The following is a 24,380-nucleotide window of genomic DNA, read 5'->3' on the forward strand; positions in this document are numbered from 1 at the left end:
GAGTAAACCCTAGAATCTACAATCCTACCTGCGTATCCAAAGATTTGATTTGAAATTATCCCAAATTTTAGTTATTCGAATTTTTGTATATCCCATTTTTTTGGATTCCCTTAGTTATAAAAAAGTTTTCCTACATTTCGGATATCTAAAATCCAAAATATACTTCGTTTATTAACTTTTTTAAAGTTTCATTTATTATTTAGAAAAGGAAATTAAATGAACTTATTGATAGGTTTTCTAGTATTTTATCTAGGTTTATTTTGTTCTAGCAACCTACTTTAAAAAAAATAAAGAAATACTAACCTCTTGATCTTTCTTGTTGATTTTTTTGACTGTGATATTATAATACCCACCAAGCATAGATGGGAGTACCCATATTAGAAATCCCTTTAGTGGAATCACACATAAAACTCCAAAAAGAGCAAAACCAAAAATAACTAGGAGAGAGGCTTGATCGAAAATTCTACGAACCCTAAGAGGGTTAAGAAATTCTATCTTCCTCAAGAGAATAGAAAGGAAAACAAATATTCCAAAAAAAGAATCTATATGGAGGGTTTGATCCCTAGAACCATATTTATAGATCTTAGATCATTATCCAACTTGTATCTCCTATCTAATGAGAGATAGATATATATAGGGTCACACGTTATAGCAATTTACTACAATTGATTATTTATTAAAATAATTTTCATTATTAATAAATATAATCAGTATTTGTATTTAACTCGAGAATTATTATTTTATGAAAATAATATATTTAACAACTAATTGAGACATTACTATTTCTAGGAAATGATAATAAAAGAGAACAAAATTATATATATCCATAAGGTCTGAATATATATATATATATATATATATATATATATATATATATATATATATATATATATATATATTATGTGAAAAGTAATGATGGATTTTCTAGGTTACATTAAAACATATTTACATAGTGAAATTTCCATAAACAACTTATAGGTACATTCAACCTAAAGATCTATGACATTTTCTCATTATAACAACATACTATGAAACTTTCAAACTAACCTACTTGTAATAAAAATTAACAAGGATTAATATACATACCTTTTGTTATAATCGAATATAATAAACCGTGTCTTCAAGTATTCTAAAGCTTCATGGAAAGTGAACATCCAATAGTGTGAATGTGTTTAATGGTTCACACCCAAAACCCTAGAACACTAGAAAGACAAGAAGAGAGAAGTGCGAGGAAGAGAAATTTCATTCAACTTATGGGAAGAGAGAACCACAAAATTTGATGCCCAATAGGAGGTATTTATAGATAGGGAATCTCCAGGATAAACTCTGATTTGAATAATAAAATAATCTGATTTTATCTATTCAAGACAGTTATCCTTATCAACTACAGTAGGCCTCTAGAAACCCTAGAAACCCCTCTAAAATTGTCTAATCCTATATAGGGTTCTAGAATTGCTTTCCTTACTCAACTATGAATAATTACAATTCAGCCATTATACCTTTAATTAATTCTAATTAATTTAAAATTAATTATTAACTATTTTTAATTAACATATTAATCATATAATATATTAACAAATCATTTTATTTCTCCCCTAATATCACTTCTAACTATTTCTGGTTATGAGGGCAACCCAAAAAGGGCTTTGTTTTTATTCATTAAGGCTATACCAATTTAGTTAAGAGCTTATAGACCTAATCCAACCTTCTCGCATTTCAATAAGTCGTCGACTACAATTACAGGTATATACTTTGAATATCCAGTAAAGTTTGATTTCCAAAGCCACTTCCGAACTCTAATTAACACAGACATTGACCCTATGATAAGTGATCGACTATTCATTCGTTCTTCAAGATTTCATATGGACATGATACATGGATTAAATAAATTTCATAGTCCAAGATTATGTTTTGATTTTCAATTTATGATGACTAGATTCAGACTACTAATTAAATAGATCAATTTAGTTTGGGCAAGGCCTTACACATAAATGTCAACATCAAATCACTAAGGGGCCCAAAGATATCAATTTTCTAGTTAAGGAAAAAGGAACAAATTGTAACACCGCAAATTTTCAAACAAAATTTTCATTTCAAAATATAGTATTTTCATTCAAAACAAAGCATAAACATCTCAAGTGTCATGTCAAAATACAACTCGTCTAAATCCCAAGATCACAAAACATCCTTCAGTGTGTACAGATCACGCCGGCGCCTTCCCACGGTCCTCGCTAGTACCTGAAACACATACATAACAACTGTAAGCATAAATGCTTAGTGAGTTCCCCAATATACAACTTACGCACATACGCCTTTCCAGGCCCTGACCTTCCGGTCCATGTGTCTCAGGGGACTTCCGTCCCTGCTGGGTAAACCTTCTGGTCCTACCCACGCCGACCTTCCGGTCCATAACACAACGCCTTCCGGCCCATAACATAATCGCCTTCCGGCCCATAACATAATGCCTTCCGGCCCATAATATAATCGCCTTCCGGCCCATAACATACATAGCACGTATAACAAATAACTTACCGCATATAGCACATATATCACATATCATATCTGACCTTCCGGTCACACAGTCAAACCCTTCCGGGTACAGTATAGTGAGAAGACTCACCTCGTGAATATCGAAAGCTAGCAAATCTCGAAATCACTCGTGCTCGATCCGCCGAGCTACAATCTCCCTATAACATCATATATCTCTTATTAACACTTTTATCTTCTAAGTTTGACTATCCCTAAGAAGTCAGACATAGGTCAACTCTGGTCAACGGTCAACGGTCAACGGTCAACTTGACCGGACTCGGCGAGTGCTAGGGCGACTCGGCGAGTCTAGACGTCCACACCAATTCTCTAAGATTCCCTTTCTACTCGTCGAGTATCCTCCTTGACTCGACGAGTTCCTCCTGGAAGAATCGCGGGGCCACCCCGACTCAACTCGCCGAGTCTGAAGAACAACTCGACGAGTCCCAGTTAATCTTCAAGCTACTCGCCGAGTCTGTTCATCGGACTCGGCGAGTCCATGCCATGCAACCGCTCAAACTGCTTTCTAAGGTCAGAACTGTTTCGACCATTCATAGGTCTGGCCTTCCTAGACTGATTCATCACGTAAGGTCCTCATTTTGGTGCTCATAATACACCCCATGACTCATAATTTACATTTTGACCTAAGGCATAAGGATTCCAATCCAAAACCTCCATTGATTCCCGAAATGCTCAGGCATGGGACATTCTGGACTTCCAAAGGTCCCAATACAGGGTTCCAATCGCTTGGGGGACTAAGGTAACACTCAATCTAGCCACAAAAGGGTTTAATAAACCCTAAATCCATATACACATCAACATAGAAGAATGTAACTCGAATTATTACCTGAATAATGTGCTCTCTGTGTCCCCAATCCTCAGAACGTGACTTCTCTTGTTGTTCCCTTAACCAAGCCTTCTCTTCCTTGCATAATAACTCTTCCAAAATCAACAATGGTCTTCAACCTTGCTCCAGATGCTCACAATCGAACTAGGGTTTCTCTCAGAAGGCTAGGGTGAACAATGACGGCCATAAAGTCCCTCATATACGTCCCAAACCTGAACGGTTAGGGTTTGCGCTAAACAGCGCAGACTCGCCGAGTCCATATCCGGACTCGTCGAGTCCAGTCGCGAACCCACGACCAGATCCGCGATCCTACTCGGCGAGTCTAGGCTCCAACTCGCCGAGTCCCCTCTAAAAATACTCAAAATCATAAATATAACAATACCTGAATTTCCGGGCTGTTACAACTCTCCCCCACTAGGACTAGACTTCGCCCTCGAAGTCTCACTCTGAAAATAGCTCCGGATGCTGCTCCCGCATCTCACGCTCCGACTCCCAAGTCATTTCCGATCCCTTCCGGTGTTGCCACTGAACCAACACCAGAGGTACCTCCTTGTTCCTCAAGACCTTGATCTTCCGATCCCTGATGGCCACTGGTCTCTCGGCATAATTCAGGCTCGCATCCACCTGAATATCCTCTAATGGAACCACTGCCGACTCATCGGCTATACACTTCCTCAGTTGTGACACATGAAAAGTGTCGTGGATCTGCCCTAACTCTGCTGGAAACTCCAAACGATAGGCTACCCGGCCTATCCTTGCAATCACACGAAATGGCCCAATATACCGGGGTCCCAACTTGCCCCTCTTCCTGAATCGAATCACTCCTTTCCAAGGAGAGACCTTCAAGAGAACGAAGTCGCCGACTTGAAACTCAAGTTCGGATCGGCGTTTGTCTGCATAACTCTTCTGTCGGCTCTGGGCGGTCAATAACCTCTGTCTAACCTGCTGAATCTGCTCTGTCATCTGAAGCACGATCTCTGTACTGCCCATCACTCTCTGCCCCACCTCTCCCCAGCAAATGGGGGTTCGACACCTTCTACCATACAACAGCTCAAAGGGTGGCATACCAATGCTCGAATGATGGCTGTTGTTGTAGGAAAACTCTGCCAAGGGTAAATACGCATCCCAGCTACCCCCGAAATCTAATACACACGCTCGAAGCATGTCCTCCAGCGTCTGAATCGTTCGCTCACTCTGGCCGTCTGTCTGGGGATGGTATGCGGTACTAAAATGCAATTTAGTACCCAGCTCCTCATGGAATTTCTTCCAGAATCTGGAAGTGAAGCACACATCACGGTCTGAAACAATCGAGATCGGCACCCCATGCCGAGATACCACTTCTCTCACATATATCTCCGCCAACTTCTCTGCTGAAGAACTCTCACTGATGGCAAGGAAGTGTGCACTCTTCGTCAACCTATCCACAATCACCCAAATGGCATCGACTCCTCTGGCAGTCCTCGGCAATTTGGTGATGAAATCCATAGTGATCTGTTCCCACTTCCACTCGGGAACCTCCAATGGCTGCAACTTGCCATGCGGTCTCTGGTGCTCGGCCTTAACCCTACGGCAGGTCAAACACCTCTCAACGAACCATGCGACGTCCCTCTTCATACAGGGCCACCAATACTCTTTCCTCAAATCCAAATACATCTTCGTAGCCCCGGGATGGATCGAGAATTTCGATCGATGAGCCTCTTCCATCAAAGTAATACGCGTACCACCCACGAACGGTACCCAAATCCGACCCTGAAACGTCATAAGCCCTCGTCCATCCGTAACGAACTCTGAAACCAAACCAACGACCCGCTCTCTCTTCTGCATCTTTGGTTGCACAACCTCGGCCTGTGCCCCACGAATAGCATCCAGTACTGGGGCTATCACAGTCAATCTCAAACATACATCTCGAAGTGGAGTGCTCTCCGCCCTGCGGCTCAATGCATCGGCTACCACATTAGCCTTGCCTGGGTGGTACAGGATCTCACAATCATAATCCTTGACCACATCCAACCACCTCCTCTGACGCATATTTAGGTTGGGCTGATCCATCAAATACTTCAGGCTCTTATGGTCCGTGTATATCGTACATCGAACCCCATACAAGTAGTGACGCCAAATCTTGAGAGCGAACACTACTGCCCCCAACTCTAATCATGCATGGGATATCTCGCCTCATGAGGCTTCAGCTGCCTCGACGCATAAGCTATCACATGACCCCTCTGCATCAACACTGCACCCAGCCCCGAAATCGATGCATCGCAATATACTACAAAATCCTCCATCCCTTCCGGGAGAGCTAATACCGGGGCTTCGCACAACCTTTGGCGAAGTGTCTCAAAGGAGGTCTGCTGCTTGGGTCCCCATGAGAATGCAACCCCCTTTCGGGTCAATCTAGTGAGTGGCACTGCAACTTTGGAGAAGTCCTTAATGAATCTCCGATAATACCCTACCAACCCAAGGAAGCTCCTGATCTCAGAGGGTGACTTCGGCACCTCCCAACTCATCACCGCCTCAACCTTGGCCGGATCGACCAATATCCCTTCCTAATTAACAACATGTCCTAGGAATTGGACCTCCCGCAACCAGAAGTCACATTTTGAGAACTTTGCATAAAGCTTCTCCGATCTCAATACCTCAAGAACCTCCCTCAAATGCTCCTCATGCTGCTCTCTAGATCTTGAATACACTAGAATATCGTCGATAAATACAATCACTGACCGATCCAACATCGGCCTGCATACCCTGTTCATGAGATCCATGAACACAGCCGGGGCATTGGTGAGCCCGAAAGGCATCACCACAAACTCATAATGCCCATATCGCGTCCTAAACGCTGTCTTCTGGACGTCCTCATCCCGCACTCTCACCTGATGGTACCCTGACCTCAGATCGATCTTGGAAAACCAAGATGCTCCCTGCAACTGATCGAATAAATCATCGATCCTCGGTAACGGGTAACGGTTCTTGACCGTCAACTTGTTCAACTCCCGGTAATCAATGCACATCCGGTGTGAACCATCCTTCTTCTTGACGAACAGAATAGGCGCTCCCCACGGCGAGCTGCTCGGCCGAATGAATCCCTTCCCCATCAGCTCCTGAAGCTGCAAGGACAACTCTTGCATCTCGGGAGGTGCAAGACGATAAGGCACCTTAGCAATAGGCGCGGCCCCCGGAACCAGATCGATACCAAACTCTACTTGCCTCATAGGAGGTACTCCCGGTAGCTCCTCGGGGAAAACATCTGGAAACTCACGCACCACTGGGACCTCGTCAACTGATCTCGGTCTCTCGGAAACCTCCCGCGTATCCATCACATACGCCACAAAACCCTTACAGCCCTGCTGTAGACACTACCTCGCCCTAGCGGCCGAACAAAAAGTTGATCCCGAACGGGTACCCTCGCCGTACACCGAAAGAACTCCTCCACTAGGGTCTCGTATAGTCACCAACTGACGCTCACAGTCGATGACAGCGCCGAATCGGCTCAACCAGTCCATGCCCACAATGACACAGACATCACCCATCGCAATAGGAATCAGGTCAATCGGAAACTCAACCCCGAAAATCTCTAGCACGCATCCCCGGAGAACCTCCGTGGCACAAATCACTCTCTCGTCAGCTATAGAAACTCTCAGAGGCCGACTCAACGACTCACGACTAACGCTGATATGCTGACTAAAAGCTAAAGATACAAAGGACCTACTCGCACCCGAGTCAAATAACACTAAAGCAGGTACAGAGTTCACAAGGAAAGTACCTACGCATATCATAACATAAGCATAACATCTCGACATCAAAATAAATACATGAAATACAGCATACCTGCCACAACATCGGGCGCAGCGCGGACCTCCTCCGCAGTCAGCTGAAAGGCTCTCCCACGAGCCCTCGGGGCCTCGGCCTTCACCGGTCGAGTCGCAGTAGCTCTGGCAGTAGGTGCAGATCCCTGTAGAAGCTGAGGGCACTCGGCCTTCCGATGGCCTGTCTGGTTGCAATGAAAGCAAACCGTAAACCCCTTGGGGCAATCCCTAGCAATGTGCCCCTCCTTGCCACACTTATAGCAAGCACCAGATCGACATGCCCCATCATGATTCTTGCCGCACTTCCTGCAAGTGCGGCCCTTCGAACCTCCCGTCCTCGAATCGGCGGATTTAGTCCGCTTGGCTGCCGGCTGAGACTGAGCCGGCCGCCGGTCCACCCGCTGAGACTCGGCCTCCTCCCTGGCCTGGGTCTCCAACTCGATCTCGCGCTTCCTGGCATTCGCCTGAAGCTCAGCAAAGGTATGATAGGTGGAGTTTGACACAAACTCCCGGATATCCCTCCTCAAAACACCCAAGTACCGGCTCATCCGAGCCTGCTCTGTGGACACCAGCTCGGGGCAGAACATCGCCCTCTCATGAAACTTCCACGTGATCACCGCAACCAAATCAGTACCCTGCTTAAGGGTCAAGAACTCCTGAACCAATCGTTCCCTCTCCACCGGGGGAATGTACTCGTCTCTGAACATAGAGGTAAACCCCTCCCATGTCACTGCTGAAATCTCTGCCAAAGTGAAGTTCGCCGTCACGAACTTCCACCAATCCTTCGCTCCCAGACGGAGCTGGTTCAAAGCGAACCGTACCCTCAGATGCTCCGGACATGAACAAGTGTAGAAGCACCCCTCAATATCAGCGATCCACCTCATCGCAGCAATCGGATCCTGCGTCCCATCAAACTCAGGTGGCTTCGTGTTGCTGAACTCCCAAAACAGCAACGAGTCACCCCCCTGTGGCCTGGCAGCGGCCACGGCTGCGGTAGCTGCAGCGGCTGCAGCCTCAGTCAATGCGGCGTACCGCTCCTCAAAAGTCTCCATCAAGGTGGTCTTAATAGACCCAAACATCTCCGGAATCTCAGCCCGGATCGCTGCAGCTACCTCCTCATGAATCATCTGACGAATCTCCTCGTCACTCACACCGCTCGAACTCGCTCCGTGGCATGGTCTAACAATGATGTCTCTGAAATACAACATAAAACTATCAGAGACTCCATCGAGTATAATCGCACTCGATAACGCAACCCTACTCAGTCTCCAATATCCAGGGATTCTTACTTGGGTCTCCCACTGACCCGGTGTCTTCGGTAGTACGGGCCCAATACTACCGACCACACCGCATCAGCATTCATCCCAAATCTTCCTCCCCAAACCCCGGATAGTGAGTACTCTACTTTTGATATGCACTATCTACCTGCACGCTATCAAGCATCTCATATCGGCAAACTTCCCTAGACTAAGGCATCACAAATCAGGCCACTCTAGTCCTATCATGAATACCTAGTCTTCTAGCATGCATAACAATTCATATCATAACTTATCTCATAACATAACATTGTAAGGTATTTTGGGGATCTTTACCGTTCGGGCGCTGACTGATCGTACACACTGCTTCTTTCTTGTTTACCACAAAATCATTTATAAAAGTTTATGCCTTTATTTTTAAAAGTTTTCCTCAAATCCTCGGTTTGAGTTCAGTTACGCCCGAAGGTGCACCCGAATCCCTCAAACCAAGGCTCTGATACCAATTGTAACACCGTAAATTTTCAAACAAATTTTTCATTACAAAATATAGTATTTTCATTCAAAACAAAGCATAAACATCTCAAGTGTCATGTCAAAATACAACTCGTCTAAATCCCAAGATCACAAAACATCCTTCAGTGTGTACAGATCACGTCGGCGCCTTCCCACGGTCCTCGCTAGTACCTGAAACACATACATAACAACTGTAAGCATAAATGCTTAGTGAGTTCCCCAATATACAACTTACGCACATACGCCTTTTCAGGCCCTGACCTTCCGGTCCATGTGTCTCAGGGGACTTCCGTCCCTACTGGGTAAACCTTCCGGTCCTACCCACGCCGACCTTCCGGTCCATAACACAACGCCTTCCGGCCCATAACATAATCGCCTTCCGGCCCATAACATAATGCCTTCCGGCCCATAATATAATCGCCTTCCGGCCCATAACATACATAGCATGTATAACAAATAACTTACCACATATAGCAAATATATCACATATCATATCTGACCTTCCGGTCACACAGTCAAACCCTTCCGGGTACAGTATAGTGAGAAGACTCACCTCGTGAATATCGAAAGCTAGCAAATCCCGAAATCACTCGTGCTCGATCCGCCGAGCTACAATCTCCCTATAACATCATATATCTCTTATTAACACTTTTATCTTCTAAGTTTGACTATCCCTAAGAAGTCAGACATAGGTCAACTCTGGTCAACGGTCAACGGTCAACGATCAACTTGACCGGACTCGGCGAGTGCTAGGGCGACTCGGCGAGTCTAGACGTCCACACCAATTCTCTAAGATTCCCTTTCTACTCGTCGAGTATCCTCCTTAACTCGACGAGTTCCTCCTGGAAGAATCGCAGGGCCACCCCGACTCAACTCGTCGAGTCTGAAGAACAACTCGACGAGTCCCAGTTAATCTTCAAGCTACTCGCCGAGTCTGTTCATCGGACTCGGGGAGTCCATGCCATGCAACCGCTCAAACTGCTTTCTAAGGTCAGAACTGTTTCGACCATTCATAGGTCTGGCCTTCCTAGACTGATTCATCACGTAAGGTCCTCATTTTGGTGCTCATAATACACCCCATGACTCATAATTTACATTTTGACCTAAGGCATAAGGATTCCAATCCAAAACCTCCATTGATTCCCGAAATGCTCAGGCATGGGACATTCTGCACTTCCAAAGGTCCCAATACAGGGTTCCAATCGCTTGGGGGACTAAGGTAACATTCAATCTAGCCACAAAAGGGTTTAATAAACCCTAAATCCATATACACATCAACATAGAAGAATGTAACTCAAATTATTACCTGAATAATGTGCTCTCTGTGTCCCCAATCCTCAGAACATGACTTCTCTTGTTGTTCCCTTAACCAAGCCTTCTCTTCCTTGCACAACAACTCTTCCAAAATCAACAATGGTCTTCAACCTTGCTCCAGATGCTCACAATCGAATTAGGGTTTCTCTCAGAAGGCTAGGGTGAACAATGACGGCCATAAAGTCCCTCATATACGTCCCAAACCTGAACGGTTAGGGTTTTCGCTAAACAGCGCAGACTCGCCGAGTCCATATCCGGACTCGTCAAGTCCAGTCGCGAACCCGCGACCAGATCCGCGATCGTACTCGGCGAGTCTAGGCTCCAAATCGCCGAGTCCCCTCTAAAAATACTCAAAATCATAAATATAACAATACCTGAATTTCCGGGCTGTTACACAAATGAACTTTGACTATATAATCTGTAACAACCCAAAAACAGTGATAAAAATTTTCATCTTAAATTCGATAGTTTCAATCATCAAATAGTTCCAAGTCTATCACATTGTACAATATCCAAAACATTAGAATAAAAGTATCCAAAAAGTGGAAATCATGAGGGTAGGATGTTGTGCGATCACGCTGAGCCCTTCCCTTTCGTACCGGAAGTACCTGAACCCATAAACATAAATTGTAAGCACAAGGCTTAGTGAGTTTTCCCAAAGTACCACATACCAAACATACAACTGATCCTATCCCTGGGATAAATATACACTGTAAACACAAGGCTTAGTGAGTTTCCCCAAAGTACCACATATGACATTGGTGCCTTCGACCCACATGTACAGTAAGAAGACTCACCTCTGACAGAAGATAATTGTAGCGTACACTCGAATTTCTGCTAACACGACTACTTACACTAATCATAACCCAATAATAACCCTAATTAATAATCGGGGTTTAACCCAAAAACAATGGTCCAAAACATAATTTATCCTACCAAGGGTAAAATACCATTTTGCCCCCCACACATGGCCTAACCAACCAAATCCCAAATCCCTAGTGACCCAAGCCCAAAATGGCCTAAAAGGCTTCTTGGGCGTACGTCCAGCGTACATCATGTTACACCCAACGTACATCGTGTTACACCCAGCGTACAGCTCGTCCTCGGAAGGCTTATAGGGTCGCAACTAGGTACGCCCAACGAACCCTTCATTACGCCTAGCATACTTGACAAGCTTCAAAAACTCTATTAAGGTCTTAATACCTTAATTCTTTATGTCCAAACTTCATATCCACATCTAATGAATGTCTGGAACATAAAGTTGCAAACTTTATGCCTTTACATGGCTACAAGGAGTCCAAAATCATGTATGATTAGGTGTCTAAGCGCATAACTATATTTGCTATGTACCTGAATTGATAGTAGCACAGTCCTTTTGGGTTGTCTTCATTCTGGTAACTTGACAAGATGACTTTTGGAGAGAAGTTGAATCTACTATTTGGAATAATAAATTGATATAAATAATATATTAATAAGAAATCATGTTGTTTAATTAATATTTAATCAGAAATTAATTTTAGGATTAAAGGAATTAATTAAAAGTATAGGGGCTGTTTTGCAAATCATTGATAGTTGTGAAACTGAGCTCTTGGACTCCTTGGATAGGAGTGGACAAAATTTATAGGGAGGCCCTATAAGATTCTATCCATAGCTCCTAATTAGGAAGTCCATTGGTTGCTTAGGCCTTAAGCAAGAAATTAGCGTTTCCTTATACAAACCCTAGCTTTGGGACTAAGTTACCTCAAGTATATAAGGAGCCCTAGACTTGAGATTTTTGGCCACTTGTTGCTTAACCTAGTATAGACGAAATTTCAAGAGTGTTCCTTCCTCTCTCTCCTCCCATCCTTTGCAAGAGTGTTTGTAATCCATTTGATGTGCAACATTTGAGACACTAACTTTCAAGAGTTCAAGGAATAATTATTATTACTAAATAAGAATTGAAGTATGTGTCTAAATCCTTATTTTTGACTTTTATAGATGCATATTAGGGTTTATTCTTTGTATTCAAGTTTTCCTATTTAACTAGTGAAAACCTAGATCAAATTCTTTAGGGTGCATGAACACATAGGTCGTGTAGATATGCTCAAAACCCATCAGTGGTATTAGAGACTAGGTTGTTTTTTAATTAAGTTTGTTGCAATTGTGAATTCTTCAAAAGAGAAGGGAGTATAATCATCATTCTTCTCATGCAACTCGACGAGTGTATTGCCATGACTCTATGAGTTGGTCTGCCAGATCCCTGTTTTTTTGGATTTGATAATTGTTATCTGGGCATGATTAGGATAATTACCTTAAATCGTTTTTCTTCGTAAACTTGAATTTTTTAAAAAGGTAATCTTGTATCCTTATCATAAATAAATAATTTGGTTGAATTTTTAGATAAAGACAAAATTATTTATTAATTTAATTATTTAAAATTTGACCTAGTATTTTTTTTAAAAGTTTAAAAATACACGCTTTGGTTTTATAATTTAAAATTTAATTAAATAGTCAAATTTTTAAATTTTAAATTTTAGAACCCTAGTATTTTAAAAGTAACTAAATATTTTTATAAAATTTTCAATCTTAGTTACTTTAGAAAAATGTGAATTTGATGCTAGTCCATGAAATTGCACATTGCACTTTGTTAAGGTCGTTAGTAGAGCGTGTGTGGTTAATCGACACACTAACATGGATTAACAAAGGGTGGCAATGGGTAGCTCGTAAATTATCATTGATTGATGGAGCATGTGTGGCTAACCGACACATCAATTAGGTGGTAAATGACATCGAGAGTACCGAGCTAATTTGCATGGTTATTCACACCTTGTTTGTGATCCTTGGTATCGCAGTCACAAATGGAAAGGGCATAATCGAGATTAAACATGCCATTGAATAGTTCAATGAATCTCAAAAGATCTAGCAATTTCATTTTTTAAACCTAATTCATTTAAATTTTGTTTTTCATGGTAGAATTGGTAAATCGTTATTTATCTACCTTCAAATAATTTACAAGTAAATTACGACATCCCTTTTCTGAATTGTGAATTATTATATTGGGTGGTAGCCATAATATTTCATTTGGGTGTTATATGTAACACCTCGACTCCCAGGTATATTTGAAAAATCTTTTATTCATTTTATTGAAGGAACTCAATGAGTTGAAAGCCCTAACTCGTCGTGTCGAACTCAGTCAAAACCGCGTGATTTTATGACTTATACTCGACGAGTCGGAGGACCCCGACTCGACGAGTAGAGGTTGTGCAAGGAAACCCTATAATTTAGGCTTTGCACCCCTATTTAAAGAGCTTATGGGCCGTTTGTAGCCTCCCTTATCGTCATTACAGTCAGAGGAAACCCTAGATCGAGTCCTAAAACCCTCATTGTGTGTGTTGAGAGCTTGAAAGGTGTTATTTGTTGATCTTGGAAGGGAAACTTGAAGAGTGAGGAGCTTTGATCGAAAAGGAGGAAGTGGATCTGTCATCTACTTCGTTTTGGTAACTAACCTGAGGTAAAAAGATAATACCTTGACCCGTTCATACTTAGATCTCTTTTATGGACATATATGGTCATTTTTGGGGTTTAATGGGGCCACCCTTGGGTTTGAGCTTATCACAAGGACATGGTCTCAAATCTAGACTCCTCTAGGTCTCAGATTTATAAAGCTATCAACTTTAACTTGTATTGACCTCTCGCCATGCCCTAAATCTCATTCTAGACTTGGTTTTGGTGTTCTAAGCCTTTAAGACCTTGCATGCATGTAAAGTTTGAAACTTTACATGGAACTTGTGCCTTAGGAAGCTAGATCTACAATTTGGAGCTTTGGGTAGCTTAAAAACGTCTGAATGAGAAATGGACTTAAGGGACTCGATGAGTTGCATGGTCACCTTGATGAGTCCGATGAAGACTGGTTGTTGTTGGTTTCTGCATTGTCTCGACGAGTCAGTGAGACGACTCGACGAGTAAGTTAGGGTTTTCCCGACATTTAGACACATATGGACTTGATGAGTTGTCTGGAAACTCAGCGAGTCAACTAGGGTTTTCATGATTTCTCTAGTGTTGGAAGGACTCGACGAGTCAGTGAGCTGCACTTGACGAGTTGGGTCAACATGGACTGTTGACCTTGACCGTTGACTTTGACTTTGACCAAAGGTTGACCAGTTTGACTTTTGGGGGTACTTTAGTAAATTAGGAATTTATGGAAGTGGTCCTATGGTGTATATAGGTGGTGGAGTTTGTAGCTGTGATTTGAGAGTTTGATCTTATCACTATAGTTTGACGGTTGTGAGGTGAGTTTTCCTCACTATACTCAAGGGTCTAAGGCACCAAGGCCGGCCCTTTTGGATTGTTATCATGATATGTTATGCTAGTATGATCTATTAGATCAGTATCCTAGTAGATAGAATGGTATTATGTTGTTATGATATGTTAGATCAGTATCCTGGTAGATAGGATGATGTTATGCTCGTATGATTTGTTAGATTGATATCATATTAGATAGGATGTTATTATGTTGTTTTATCTGTTAGATCGGTTTGCCTGTCTATAGACTGTTACGTGATTATCTAATATATGTGCACATGTTTGATTGGTGGTTAAGGCTTATCTGCTTTGTGCGAGAGCCAACAAACCTGGGCATTCCAACCTGATGGGTTGTGGGCCATGATTATTCCATCCTGAGGATGATTGGACTCGTAGTGCGTAGGAATTCCAACCCGATGGTTGTGGGCCGAGGGTATTTCATCCTGAGGATGACTAGACCCGTAGTATGTTGGCATTCCAACCCGATGGTTGAGCGCCTGGGATATTCCAACCCGATGGTTGATTGGACCCATAGTATGTTGTTTGTGATTATGTGTATATTATTGTGTGTATGGGTATTTTGGGGGAACTCACTAAGCTTCGGACTTACAGTTACAGTTTTGGTTTCAGTTACTTCAGATGATCGCGAGAAGACGAAGGCATGATCATACCGCTCCTCATATTTTATGTTTTTGATTTTGGGGATACTCTGACATGAAACTATTTTGAAAACACTTTATAAGAATTAATGGTTTTAATTGGTTGAAAAACTTTTAAATTGGCTTGAATTTTATGGATGTTACATTATACTAAGGAAGTCATTATCTAATCAAAACTTGTCTTTCTTCTTTTTCGTATGTTGAACTCCAAGAACGCTTCTGGTTCCTCAATAACAACAATTCCTCCAATTCTTTCTCTCTCTTGGGCATTTATGGCAAGGTCATTTCGATGGGTCAAACTTTAATGATTAGATGTGCAACATAAGAATGTCCTTGCGATAGGAGGACAAGGAGTATGTTCTCGACAAAGAGCTAAACGAGATATATGAATCTAAAGCTACTCCTGAAGAAATATTTGAGTATGGGGTCCACTTCAAAGATGCGACCAAAGTGTCGTGTATTATGGTGGTAACCATGACTCCTGAGCTGCAATAATTTTATGAGGACTATTGGCCTTATGAGATATGCAAGGACTTGATGGAAAAGTACCATCAAAGAGCATGTCAAGAAAGGTATGAGATAGTCAAGTCACTCATAACCACCAAGATGAAGGACATAGAGTCCTTCACGACCCACCTGCAACGCATGCATCGCTATGTGGATCGTTTGTTAAATCTTAACGTGAACTTTGATGAAGAGATGGCCATTGACATAGTCTTGCACTCTTTACCTTCTTGTTATGATCATTTCAAGATGACTTATCATTTGAACAAAGAGGAAGTCACGTTGAGTCCACTTCAAGGCTTGCTAAGAACTGTTGATGGTGGATTCAAAGGAAAAGGTGTTTAATACACTCCTAATGTTGTTGCTTCGGTCCTAGATATTAGGCAAGGAAAGGGGAAGAAAAGGAAAGGTCCTCCCAAACAGAACTGGAAGAGAAAGTCCCAAGTGGGGTCATCTAGTAATGGCTCCAAAGGTAAATCTAGTTATGACATTTCCCCTGTCTCTGATCCTAAAGAGGCTACTTGTTTCTATTTCCATGACAAGCGGCATTGGAAGAGAAGTTTCCTAAAGTACTTGCAAGACATTAGGGATGGCAAGGTGAAGCCAACCTCGGCAGGTATTTACACTATCCTATCTAAAAACTCATCACATTCGAATTCTTGGGTCGTTGATACAGGATGTGGTTTTCACATTTGTTCAGTCTTGCAGGGGCTAAGAAGAAGTGAGGATGTGGAGCATGGGAAGATGAGCCTGATCATGGGCAATAGGAGATCATCACCTGTTACCAAGATTGGGATTTACTCTTTAGTGCTTAGTAGTGGGTTAAGTTTAGATTTGAATAATTGTTTTTATTCGTCAGAAATGACAAGGAATATTATTTCTTTTCATGGTTTATATAGAAAAGGTTTCATATATTCTTTTAATAATGAGAATGGTTCTATTAACTCTTATTATAATGGTGCATTTTATTTTGAAGCATTACCTTGTGATGGTGTTTATGAAACTGTGATGATTGTTGACAATTTAGGAAATAGTGTGTTACAAAATGATGCGTCTAATGGTTTAGACAAAGCATGCTTATGGCATTGTCTTCTTGGACATGTGAGCAAGAAACGCATTGCCCAACTCCAAAAGGATGGAGTGTTGGAATCATTTGAACTTAGGTCAGATGATACATGCGAGTCTTGTTTACTTAGAAAGATGACTAAATCACCTTTCACTGGTTCTTGTGAAAGAGGTGAAGGATTTTTGGATCTCATACCCACATATGTGTGTGGGCCCTTTAGATCCACCACAAGGGATGCAAATTAATTTTATGTGACTTTTACAGATGATTATAATAGATATGGATATATCTACTTAATCAAGCACAAGTCAAAAACTTTTGAAAAGTTCAAAGAGTTTAAACATGAATTCGAAAATCAATTAGTCGGGAAGATAAAGATGCTCAGATTTGATAGAGGTGGTGAGTATCTTAGTATCGAGTTCCATGACTACCTCAAGGAATGTGGAATTGTTTCACAATTGACACCTCCTAGAACACCACAACTCAATGGTGTGGCTGAGAGGCGTAATCAAACCTTATTAGACATGGTTCGATCCATGATGAGTCGAACTTCGTTACCAATCTCATTCTGGGGGTATGCCTTAGAGACTGTCGTCCATATTCTTAATCTAGTCCCAATGAAGAAGGTTTTCAAAACACTTCATGAGATGTGGACAGGGAAGGTTCCCTCGTTGGTGTAACGACCATAAAAGTCATACCAAATTTAAACTTTTAAAACATTTCAAATACTCAAAGTTATTATAAAAAGGTTTCCAAAATAGTTCATATCATAGTATACCAGAAATCCAAATCAAACTATGAGGAAGTGACGGTCACGCCTTTGCCTTCCCACGATCCTTAGAAGTACCTGAAACAAAATCAACAACTGTAAGCATGAAGCTTAGTGAGTTTCCCCCAAAATAACAACGCCATACAATCATAATCATATCATATCAACAAATACATAACAACCATGCATCTCGAGTCTACAGTGTGACTGGTCTGCCCGCACCGGGCCTTCAGTCCACCTGGTCCACTCTCTAAGTCTATAGTATGACTAGACTGCCTGCGTCGGGCCTTCAATCTATCTGGCCCACTCTCCGAGCATTGTCACGTCTGGACTGCACTCTCGGGGCCTTCAGCCTATCCGGACCGCTTGTCAGGCCTTCGGCCTGACTATGTGCCCTCCCGAGTCTGCAGTCTATCCAGTCCGCCCTGGGTATGTTGGCCTACAGAACAAAGCAGGACCCGCCTCAACCCAAACCCCAATCAAACAACCATGTGCACATATAACAAATAATCATATAACAAACCATAGACAACCAAACTGATCTAGTAGATCATATAGCATAGCAACATCCTAACCAGGATACCGACCTAACCGGTCACTAACATAGCATTATCATATATACCAGGACACCGACCTAAACCAGGTCACTAACATAACATAACACCATCCTAACTACCAGGATGTAACCAATAAACATATAATGCCATAATTTAGATACAAATATAAAGAAGGTCGACCTTGGTGCCTTAGACCTAGGTTATATAGTGAGGATAACTCACCTCGCAGTGTCGGTCTGAACTGAAGTATCAACTCCCGAAATGCTATTTCACCAAAAATCCCGAAATATCCAGAATAACGAATGTTGAGTCAACATATAGGCTATCAATTCTGACTACGAGGTCCATATAGTCTGTTTTGTCTTTTCTCTAATTTGGGTCAAGGCCCAATACCGAATCCATGATCCACAAGGCCACATACGTAAGGTCCAATAGTGGCCCAATTTACCAAATTGAGCCTAACTCCCTAATTGGGCCTAATTCCGAGATCCATTATCAAGACTTTGCCCAAAACACCACATCCATAAAGTCCAACAAAGGCCCAAGTCCAAGTAGTCCATAACCAGCCCAAATAACATATGCCCAATCAGAGAAAGCATGCGGGGGTACTCCTCTCGTACGCTGGGCGAACCCTCCTGAGGTTGGCCACCATCGGGGTGGTTGACCTAATACACTGGGTGTACTGGATTTAAGCGGGGTGTAACCTCACATATCTTAAAACTTTATACGTGCTTAATAGGTTAAGCTCTTAAGCATAAAGTTGATATCTACTGCTCAAAAGTGCTCTAGGACCATAAAGTCTCAAACTTTAAGACTTTGGTCGACTGAAAAGGGCTAAATACATGGTCTTGATTCATTAAGACCTCCAACGAAGAATTAGGGACCCAACTAGCCCAACGAACTTCATTTTTATGCCTTGGGACCCTTTCTAGAGTCTAAAAGGACAACTCAAATTGTCCAAAACGAACCATGCATAGAAATGGGACTTCATGGGACAAAAGAGGGCAAATAAACTTCTAAGAATAGATCTAGAAGAAAAAGGCTCAAAGGTAACAACTTTATACCTTCTGGAGTTCCCAAAAAAGATGATGAGCCAAGATCTACAAGCTAACTCTTCCCTCCTTGGCTCCTTGATGCACAAACTTCTTCTTAAAGGCACAATAACACTCTTAAAAACTCAAGAATGACCACTAGAAGGCTAGGGTTCTCGCAAGACGGTGAAGGAGGTGTGGATGTTGAATGAGATGAAAGGGAATGGTCCATAAAGTGTTTAAATACTCCACAAACCCTAAAAGTTAGGGTTCTTTCCTGGCATACGTACGCCCATCGTACACATGCGTATGCCCAGCGTACTAGGGCGCGCCCTAGTACACTTAGCGTACCACATGTATGCCCAACGTACTACTTCAACCCCAAAACTTCCATTTTGCCACTAGGCCCTCCTTTTGCCACTTCCTTCCAAACTAAGGGCCAAAATTGACCTAATTCAAATCCAAGAGGTAAACTTGAAGCTACTTGAAAAAATGGGATGTTACAACTCTCCCCCACTTAAATTCAATTTTGTCCTCGAAATCTTTCCTTACCATCCTTTGTAACCCGACATCCTGAGGGCACCTCCATACCCATGACATCCAATGACTTTCGAAGGAGACTAAACCCACTAGGACTATTTTCACTCCAAAGAAGATGATTCCACAATACCGTGTGGCACATAACCCTTCATCACCTCAATCCCGAAATCTAGAAACTTGGATTCGGTCCGTCTCCCTAACATACCACACATACCAACCCTCACTTGATCCCTTCCCATTATTGCTAACGAACTACTCAGCCCTAGGAACATGAGGCTTCTACCCATAAATAGAACCATGGGTCATATTCTGTTGAATCTCTGCCCCTACGGCTCGTCGTTGGCCCACACCAGTATCTTGGTCTACTGCATAGAGTAGGACCGCCTCAACCCTACCCACATGCAATGTGTCCCTAGACGACCAGGAGAAACATCTAACTCGGTTCCCAAGACCTGACTGATAGGACATTCCAATTCCAAGTCTTCCTAAAGCTGATGAATACCCATCCGGATCTACTCCCAGTCCCTAACTGGAGTTTTACCCAATCCAAGAAGATTAATCCTTCGAGACACTCCGAATTGATAAGATCACTGAGATCCTCTACACTCCCTCCGATCTCTAATAACAACTTCTGATCAAACTAAAATACCCTGGAGTCTTCAGCCTACTCCAGCAACATGTTCAACACTTGGGGACAGACCTACCGAATGTTATAGCATAGCACCATACTCAATACCCACACATAGATCTACAACACATACAGAGTCTGCAGCATGACTGAACCGCGTCACCAGGCCTTCAGCCTATCTGGACCACTCTCAGAATCTTCAGCATGTCTGGACCGCCTCTTTGGGCCTTCAGCCTGTCTGGACCGTTCTCTGAGCCTTCAGCCTGACTGGTACGCCCCACCAGCCTTCAGTCTATCCGGACCACTCTAAACTATTGAGCCTCACCCTGGGCCATCCCCCCCTCCTGGTGCTCTCTCTCCCATGCAGCTTGTTCTCACTCTCTTGGGGCTTCGAACTCCTGATCCATTCTACGGACCATAACCCCGGCCTAACCCTAGGCCTCATGTCGATCGTCCATCCACTCGAAAAGTCGTGGCCTAATCCCTGACCTGCATACCTACCACATGCGCTAAGTAACCCGCATACCTACTGAAAGTACTGTCTAACCCTGGCCGCTAACAGAATCCTCAATGACCGCTGCTTTACTTGAGAATTTCCAATTCTCCCCCATTTGGAACACTAGCTACTACCTGCTGACGGCAAAACCAACACAACTTAACCGTCCCAACTGGGTATTATCATCCTTATCTATGGATCGATTAACCCTGAAGTGAACTTCCTCCGTAGAACAACCATTTTGACATGGTGCAACCGAACTTCAAAAGAAACCCGAATCCCAGCTGAACACTTATGCATCTCCGATTCACAGCTACTAGCCCTGGAACAGAGATCCTATATCCTAACATCTGATCACCAACACCCTGGATATTAACCGTCTACAACCCCACGATACTAAATTCCTCAAAATCTCCTATGTCGCTATGACATATGTCGAAAGGAATGGAAGAAAAATTCACAATATAATCATAAACTATAAGATAAAAGATAGAAACATACTAGCAGCCGCCTCTGGCGTTGTCCTAACCTCCTCTGCTGTAAGCTGGAAGGCACGTCCCAGATCCCTCAGAGGCTCTGCTCCACCCTGACCCCTGCCAGTAATCCTCAATGCAGTCGGCACTAGAGTCTGCACCGATCTTGCAACAAGTTGTGGACAGTTGGCCTTCACATGACCAACCTGATGGCAGTTACAATAAATCCTCATGTCCTGAACTGGGGCCAACTAGCGGCAATCCCTCGCATAATGCCCCTCCTTTCCGCACTTGCGGCACGCACCACCAGACTTACAAACTCCGGTATAACCCTTCCCGCACTTCTCATAAGTGTGGCCGCCCTGACCTCCAACCCTAGAATCAGCGGTCTTGTACCGCTTTTGCATCGGTTGCGACTGCACCAGGCCTGCCTCTGCTCTCACAACTGCAACTCAATCTCCAGCTCACGTTGCCTAGCGGCCTCCTGTAACTCCAACAGCATATCACATCGCTAGGTAGCAATAAACTATCTAATGTCAGTCTTGAGCATGATCAGATAGCACGTCATATGAGCCCGATTGGAAGCAAACTCCAGGCAGAACATCGCCCACTCAGTGAACATACGGGTGATCTCCGTCACCTATTCTGTACCTTGTCTCAACTCCAAGAACTCCTGAGCTAGCCGCTCACGCTCGACTCATGGAATGTAACGGGAGAAGAACATCTCCCTAAACCGATCCCAAGAAACTGCAACTCTCTGCTCATCTGAATAAGACCCTGTCATCAACCTCCACCAGTCCTTCGCCCCGGACCTCAACATGTTCAAGGCAAACCTGACCTTCTGGTCAGTCGAGCAAGAACATGTGAAAAAGCATCCCTCGATGTCCGACCGCCAGCTCATGGCTATGATAGGGTCCTGAATCCTATTGAAAGTCGGGGGCTTCATATTATCGAAGTCCCAGTACTAGAAGCCTCGACTGGCTCCCAACCCTGCCGTTGATACAGTTGTTGTGGCTGCGGCGGCAGCCGCCTCAGTGAGGGTTGCATAGTGATCATCGAAATACTCTACCCTAGTGGTCTTCATAGACCCAAACATCTCCGGCAACTGATCCTGAAACATAGCAGCAACCTCATCATGCAGGATCTCCCGGATCCTGTCATCCATCTCATCTGGCCTCATATGGCCGATAGTCTTGGGCGCTGTAGGCGCCTCCTGTCTGCCCTCTCCTGATCCTGATCTGGATCCAGTCACAAATCATCGTGTAACCACCATGCTGAAAAACATTTCGAAAAAAATATCAGATACTCCTCATAACAATCTGGGAACCAACTCCCAACCAAAAACCATAGGGGTTGTGACTTCCTTGCTACGCGTATGGGTCATGTGCTTTCAGTACTATGGGCCCATACTACCTTCCACACCTACCCATATTTTTCTCAAGTATCATCACAACGCCCTAAAACTATACATAAACATAGCGATCACTCAATCCTCACTCCTAGAGGAATGCTAAATGTATCGTGTCTGGCCTCCTGGCCTCTCACAACCAACCCTACCACCAACTGTCACACGACCCTCCATTGGTGCCAGTTAACTAGTGCATGAATAAAATCACATATCGCATGGCTTGAACAATCTTAGGCTAACATATTTAATCCCACAACAGTTGGACTCAAATAAGAGCTACACGACAGGACCGAATCCTTCACTCTAAGACCATTTAACCCTGTAGCATGTGACTTGAAGTATTTATCCAATAGTTAGTTCACACACGAAAGAGTCACAAACAATAAATAAGTTACTCTACATAAGTTAAGGCATCAAAGATCAGGCAATTCTATCATACGATTCCTGAAGATCCTTATCTTAGTACTAGCATGTTGTTCTAACATATCACATAATATCAGCAACTTGTATGGTATTTTGGGGTCTACATACTAGCTCCGGCTGATCGTACTCTTGCATCCTCTTTTATTATATTGAAAATCATTTGAAAATCTTTTCCTTGATATGAGACTGGACTCACACGAGTGTTCCTCCAATTCACACAAACCAAGGCTCTGATATCAACTTGTAACGACCATAAAATTCATGCCAAATTTAAACCTTTACAACATTTCAAATACTCAAAGTTATTACAAAAAGGTTTCCAAAATAGTTGATATCAGAGTATACCAGAAAGCCAAATCAAACTATGAGGAAGTGTAGGGTCACGCCTTCGCCTTCCTACGATCCTCGGAAGTGCCTGAAACAAAATCAACAACTGTAAGCCCGAATCTTAGTGAGTTTCCCCCAAAATACCAACGCCATACAATCATAATCACATCATATCAACAAATACAGAACAGCCATGCATATCGAGTCTATAGTGTGACTGGTCCGCCAGCATCGGGCCTTCAATCCACCTGGTCCACTCTCTGAGTCTACAGTATGATTGGCCTTTCCTGCATCGGCCCTTCAGTCTATCTGGCCCACTCTCTGAGCCTTGTCACGTCTGGACCACACTCTCAGGGCCTTCAGCCTATCCGGACCGCTCGTCAGGCCTTCGGCATGACTATGTGCCCTACCGGGTCTGCAGTCTATCCAGTCCACCCTGAGTATGTTGGCCTACAACACAAGCAGGACCCGTCTCAACCCAAACCCCAATCAAACAACCATGTGCACATATAACATATAATCACATAATAGTCCATAGACAAATAAACCAATCTAGCAGATCATATAGCATAGCAACATCCTAACCAGGATATTGACCTAATCGGTTACTAACATAGCATTATCCTATATACCAGGACACCTACCTAAACCAGGTCACTAACATAACATAACACCATCCTAACTACCTGGATGTAATCAATAAACATATCATGCCATAATCTAGATACAAATATATAGAGGGTCGGCCTTGGTTCCTTAGACCCCGTTGATATAGTGAGGATAACTCACCTCGTAGTGTCGGTCTGAACTGAAGTATTAACTCCCGAAATGCTATTTCACTGAAAATCCTGAAATATCCAGAATAAAGAATCTTGTGTCAACATATAGGCTATCAATTCTGACTACGGGGTCCATATAGTCCGGTTTGTCTTTTCTCTAATTTGGGTCAAGGCCCACTACCG

The 24,380-nt window shown here is 43.0% G+C and overlaps 1 protein-coding gene across 1 annotated transcript in view; it reads right to left on the bottom strand.

Moving 5' to 3' along the window:
- LOC145096154 (putative E3 ubiquitin-protein ligase XBAT34) overlaps positions 1-22,440 on the bottom strand; it is a 35,651-nt gene extending 13,211 nt beyond the window's left edge. Inside the window, exons 1-2 of the mRNA XM_079033921.1 lie at positions 22,264-22,440; positions 304-387 (exon numbers count right to left, since the gene is read on the bottom strand). Of these exons, the coding sequence (XP_078890047.1) occupies positions 304-387; positions 22,264-22,440 (261 nt within the window). The remainder of the gene's footprint in view (positions 1-303; positions 388-22,263) is intronic.
- Positions 22,441-24,380: the final 1,940 nt, after the last annotated feature.

This window comes from Lactuca serriola, chromosome 3 (assembly GCF_051521515.1).
Source record: "Lactuca serriola cultivar US96UC23 chromosome 3, Lser_US96UC23_V15, whole genome shotgun sequence".
Lineage (NCBI taxonomy): Eukaryota > Viridiplantae > Streptophyta > Magnoliopsida > Asterales > Asteraceae > Lactuca > Lactuca serriola.